The sequence below is a fragment of the Pygocentrus nattereri genome, chromosome 3, assembly GCF_015220715.1.
Source record: "Pygocentrus nattereri isolate fPygNat1 chromosome 3, fPygNat1.pri, whole genome shotgun sequence".
Lineage (NCBI taxonomy): Eukaryota > Metazoa > Chordata > Actinopteri > Characiformes > Serrasalmidae > Pygocentrus > Pygocentrus nattereri.
This window is the reverse complement of record NC_051213.1, coordinates 25,016,312-25,022,098: the sequence shown is the minus strand read 5'-3', so window position 1 is coordinate 25,022,098 and position 5,787 is coordinate 25,016,312. Positions and strand designations below refer to the sequence as shown.

Sequence of the window (5,787 nt, the reverse complement as noted above, 5' to 3'; positions counted from 1 at the left end):
TTCCTGCTCTCCGGTGATAGCTCTACCTGCCGCTCCAGCCTGACCACAGCCATAATGAGTCAAAGCAGGCTCGGCAAAACAGTCATCCCAGCACTGCAGCGCTGGCTTCAGCCAGCACTTTAATGTGGTTAGTGCTGCCAGCTGTAAAATGTGCACAATAAGTGCAGTTTTTTTGTTGTTTTTTTTGAGGGGCAACATATGTGGGCAGATCAGAATCACCACAGAGAGGTTTTTACAGCTATATTAACCCCCATTTATACACAGTTGCGAAAACTGCAAATGTTGCAGAGCAAACAAATTATCACAAACAGGTGCAACACACTTAGAACAATTTAAGGGCATGGACAAACATTACAAGATAAAATAAAAACAACATGATAGAGTAAACAGAATTTATTACAAATGAATTGGCCAGAAGAACAAGGTGAGAGTTGTGCAGATCAGTGTCCAGCACTGGAAGAGTTTTCAGGTGGAAGCTTCTTCAAGATCCAAGAGTGCAGAAGCTCCAGTTCTGCCCGGCAGAGATGATGGCCGAGTCCTGGAAAAGAGTGGAATGTGGTAGCCATGCCAGCCTTCTTCAGCAGACTGCTGGTCTCCTCACCCCAGCTGTGGGACACCAGCTCATCAGCTGTCCCATGACACTGGAGGAGCTCTGGTAAGGGATGTCGTGCTGCATCTTCAACAGCCTGTTCACAGAAGAAGAAGAAGGAGAAGCAGGTTTGGTATTTTTGGAATTTGTTGGATGTTTTTATTGTTTTCTTTGAAGGCTTGAATACATGGAGCTGATTTTATGTTGGACCACAAACTGCAGGCAGGTTTGAGAAAAATATGTCTCATACCAAGAAAGACATTCAAGGACACGCCACATAGTGCATCCAGATTTGACCACAAGATATAACAAGTTTGTAGATTTAACAAACTCAAGCAAGCAGAATATATTTTTTTCCTCCAACAAAAGAACAAGCAGGGGCCATAAACAGGCCAATCAAACTGGAATTTAGGTTAGCATCATTCAAACTGTCCATGCTTGCCTTTGAAATGCAACACACCTTGTCAATACTAACGACAATTAATTAACTCCTTACTGCATGTAGTTTGTTCTGATAGCATAAAAATGCACTGATACCTGATATACAAAAGAGTCCTTATTGAGGAAGCTGGACAAAGCAAAGACTCCAGCCAAATCCTGGTGGTACCTGCAAGCCAGGTGTAATGCCATAGCTCCACCCATAGAGAACCCACCTTGCCAGGACAAAACAAAACACTGAGATTATGAAGCTGGTCTCAGGCAGTGCTACAGCTGAATGATGGATTCATTTTTCATCAGGCAGCAAAACAACATGTAAAACAGCTGTATTTAATTATGCTGTGTAGCTGTGATATGATGATTCATCCACTGGAAAAGTTAAGTGACAAATTTGTGCTCAAAATACACAGACACCAGATTCACAGAAAAACACTGCGTGAAAAACCAGAACTAATTACAACAAATTGTCAGACGTGCTGAAAACGAGCCTTATAATACAAATTTAATGAATCAAACTCATATATGTGCTACTAAACAAAGATGTTGCACAATAAATGACTCCAATGGACTACAGTAGCTTAAGATGCCCTGGCAACTGAAGCAAAAAAAATGCAAAGAAAAAGAAAGCTAGTTCTTAGTTCCACATCATCAAACCTCCATTTCTCTGGAACCCTTTCACAAGCCTGTCCTTAATCTCACACATCTGGGCAAATTTGGGCATTCAATGCACATCTGGGAAAGTGTACAAGTAGCCATCACTCTGTCAGAATGGGTAGGTGGAGCAGTGCTTGAGAGAGGATGGATGGAGTTCACATGTTCTATAACCACCAGACAGGGATGGCATGGGCATTTGTGTTCATTTTTGTCCCAGGAACAGTTTAAATTAATGACAAGTCGATTTCTCTCCCACCAAAGTGCGTCTCTCTGTTTTAAAATCCCTAGCTCCATCTCTAATAATGAGCTTTAGTTCTCCATGTCTTCTACCTCTTAGTTGTTTGGCTAGAGGAGTCTTGCATGTGTGTTTGATACCTCATTTCTCCAGGGCTTTTCCCATGGATCAGTACACCTAAAAGTTTGAAAAACATACACAATAGCCTACGGCCGCCCTCTTGAAAAACGTTTTCCATGGAAAGTTCTGGCGCTTGTCAGTCCGTCAGCCCGGGAAGTGGACTCAGGGTACAGACCACTTCGTTTATCCAGCGTGCGGAGTGACTCCAATGAGTATTTATAGTTAATGACAAAATGTTATGATTTAGGAAGATAATATTTCAGCAGTCTCACAGGAACATGTGTTTTTTGAATCAGTTTCTCTGGAACCGAGTTCAGGGGCTTTTCTGTCCTTCTACACTAGGCCTTTCACACAAAGCTTTGTTTTTTTTCTCCCCTTTTCACATTTAACTCAAGCATTTCTGGGTATTTATATGTTTCTTGCCTCGACAGTTAACCATTCCCCAACTGTCATTGGTTTTACCACTCTGCCAAGGCTTACATGCATAACCTCTGTGTGACTTATCCTCCATACGACCTCCTGCACATTTCCTGAGGGAACTTTACCTGGACTAGGCTATGATTCTCTCTTACAGCACTATTTCCTGCCACTTTTATTTCACAGTGATTTATGTGTGAACCTGATAACTCAAATATTTTCAGATAAAGCTGTGCAGAAACCTGAGAATCGTCCAGAAAATCTTTTTTAAGCCCACTATTGGCAACATATGAAAGGAATAAGAAATTTGATAAGTTTCATTCTTCACTTTATACGCAGAGGGAGCAATGTAAGAGCGGTGGCCTAAAACTCTCCTTAATTTGGAACAAGTGATGTGTGAGAGTATGTAAGACTGAGTAAAGCAATAAGGGAGAGAGAAAGGGAGATGGGATGCAGTGACAGAGGAGATCATGGAGGGTCTTTTAAAAATTCAATAAAAAGGGCCATACCAATAACAATCCTTTGCTTTGGTACACCAGCCTGGACCTCATCTTGGACTATAGCTCCTAAATTACTGCACATTTCGTCAATAGACTCCAACTGCTCTGGGCAATCACAAGAGATTTTGTAACGGTCAAACCACACGTGAGACAGCCCTCCTTTCATAGGTGTGTACGGCCTGAGAAGATACAGTTGGGTGTCAAGGTTAAAGTTCAGCAGTTAATAGGAACGGACAGACACAAACAAAAACTGAATCACAGTGATCAAAAAAAGGCATCAGAAAAACAGTAAACTCAGCTGAAACTTCAGCATGAAATTAGACGGGGACCAAAAAAGCCTTCATATGTCTTACAGTTAATCCAATACACTAAACCCTTGAGCTACAACCTACAGCGTGTTATATCACAAGTAAATATGATCATATACCTTGCTGGAGCTGTAGGGTAGATCACTCTGATATGTTCAAAAGCCATGTCCTGTGTCAAAACATCACGAACCCATGCTCGTAATCCCTGCCCTGTATCTCCTAACATATCAAACAAACACAATGTCATTTCAGTACAGTAAGCTGGTCTGGTAATGCATCACATGGATAAATCAAAAGGAGAGGCGTGCACATTCAGAACACTCAAGCCTGTGAAATGAATCCAACAGCATAGTGCAAATCTATTTTCATATAAAACATACGAGTCAACAATATTCTCGTTGTTTTTGCCTTTCAGTGCATTCAAAACGTAGATGCTAATCAAAACACAAACATGTCAGAAATGAAAACATATCACAACTACAGAATTAGGCCTTCCAAAGAGATCTTTATTTTGTGACAACTCTTAACTTATGATAGCAATATAAACGCATACATTCTGCACAACATCTCTACATGTCTAGCATTTATATTCCCATAGTCAATTTTAAAATATGAACCAGCTTACAAACAGTTTCACCTTTATTTTTCCTTGTCACTGTTTTCATGTTTAGTCTACCTGCACACTTCTTGTGAATAATCTTGAGACATATTTCTACATATCAAAAGTGATTTGCAATTAACATTATTATTACTGAGTTTAGTTCTGTCCAACCTGTCTGCAAGTTTACATGCAACATACTTAATATTCTCAGACTTTTATTTCATTGAAGATAAAAGTAAAGCCATTCACACAAAAACGTGGGGAATGTTTACACGTCTAACCTCCTACTGCTACACAATCTATCAATGCAGAACACAGACGTTCACCCATAATTTTGGACAGTTTTAGGAAACCGTAGGCCGTGTGAACAGACTCTCTGAGAATAAAAATGTGTAACTGACTGCAGTCTGCAAAGTTCATAGCAGGCAACCAGGTTTTAGTGTAGGGAGCCTCAACGATCCCAGACTTCATCCAGACTCACTTCACATCATCTGTCCTTCACGCAGCATTTCAAAGAGGTTCATGCATTAAAAACAGACTGTGTACGTTAACCGTTTTACCACATGACTCAAAGGCAGTCAGGCATGCGCCTTAAGCACGACTGCGACTGTGTGCGAAATTGTTAAAATTCCCCATTACTGCTATTTGAGGAGGGTAAACGAGATGTACCAGTCTATGACTGGTGTTACTGAGAGGTCGCTATTAAAGAGGACATTAGCTTGGTAGCTAGCGTTTGTGCTGTAACGCAGACAGTCCTGTGATTAAACAAAGCCGAAAGAGAAAGTACGGCTCATTTAGAAGAAAACACGTTCCGGCTCTTCTTAAATCCACGAAAAACCCACACCTGAGCCATGAAGAAAGATTACTGAGGCGGTGTGTTTCCCAGTCTGTAACAACGCACACCTCTTCAGCTTCTGTACAGCGGCCATGCCGAGTGACTATGATCTCGCGATACTTGGAGACACGGTCTCGGAGCAGTGTGCGGAATCGCTGATCTATAAACCATTTTCTTAAGTATCTTTGGTCGGAGTGGTTTGAAGATCGCTTGCTCAAACTCAAAACCACACGAACTAATAAATCTATTACAATAAAAAAGGCACTGTAATAAGAGGAGCAGCAGCAACAAGAAGAGCCAGAACTATTGTTTCTAATGAACTAATTTAATTAAATTAATTTTATTGTGTGATAAATCACGATTTAATTTTAAAGAAGCCTCTTTCTATTATGCTTATTTATGATCATAGTCTTTGCAGTAAATCTTGCGTTCTTTCTTCTGTCTCTTGTGACTTGTGAGGGCTTATCTTTTATTTTTACTGCTATTTGGGACCTTGTTGAGCCGAGAAAGAATGAGCTGCGTAGCTGCATACAGGCCTTGTCTGATAAAGACTTATCCAGCTCTGTGCTCCAGTGAGCTCTATCGTGAGCAGAGATTTAGTGGAATGTCTGGATCTACAGTTCAGTTTAAACACATTCTGGAGCCTTATCTTTAATAAACACAGATTTCTTTCTTTTTTTTTTTTTTACTATGATTCTGGTATATTTCAGTTGCTATGCACAGCCAGACCACACATTCTGTGTCCTGAGCCCAACTCTCCAAAATACTGTCATTACGTAGAAGACATGGGTCTAACTGCTGATAGGAGTGCATTTATGTATGTGTGTGTGCGTGTTTGACTACAAGCATCAAACAGACAAATAACCTGTGACAGCAAAAGATAATTCTCGTGTGTGTTTGTTCTTCTTTCTCTACAGGCAATTATGTAATGCAGTTGGAACAAACTCAGTTTGTCAGACAGCTTTTAAACTTCATGGTGATTCTGTCACCAACTGAGACACATTTTCCGAGAAGAAACTGTGTTTCCATACAATACTGGCAGAAAGAACAGGATCGACCTCTGTGGTTTTTGAGTGCTAGTCAAAATAGA

At 40.5% G+C, this 5,787-nt stretch overlaps 1 protein-coding gene across 1 annotated transcript; it reads right to left on the bottom strand.

The window, feature by feature from the left end:
* Positions 1–312: 312 nt before the first annotated feature.
* lyplal1 (lysophospholipase like 1) lies at positions 313–4,820 on the bottom strand. Its single transcript, XM_017709155.2, has 5 exons — positions 4,707–4,820; positions 3,381–3,480; positions 2,963–3,132; positions 1,127–1,242; positions 313–686 (listed from the first exon to the last, which is right to left on the bottom strand). The coding sequence occupies exons 1-5, from the start codon at positions 4,789–4,791 to the stop codon at positions 441–443; spliced, it is 717 nt and encodes a 238-aa protein (XP_017564644.1). The 5' UTR covers positions 4,792–4,820; the 3' UTR covers positions 313–440.
* Positions 4,821–5,787: the final 967 nt, after the last annotated feature.

Coding starts and splice junctions, on each gene's coding strand:
- lyplal1 (XM_017709155.2), bottom strand. CDS start 4,791: ATGGCCGCTGTACAGAAGCTGAAGAGGTGTGCGTTGTTACAGACTGGG. Junction 3,133..3,380: donor TACCCTACAGCTCCAGCAAG/GTATATGATCAT, acceptor GTATCTTCTCAG/GCCGTACACACCTATGAAAG. Junction 687..1,126: donor AGGACTCTTTTGTATATCAG/GTATCAGTGCAT, acceptor TTCTGTGAACAG/GCTGTTGAAGATGCAGCACG.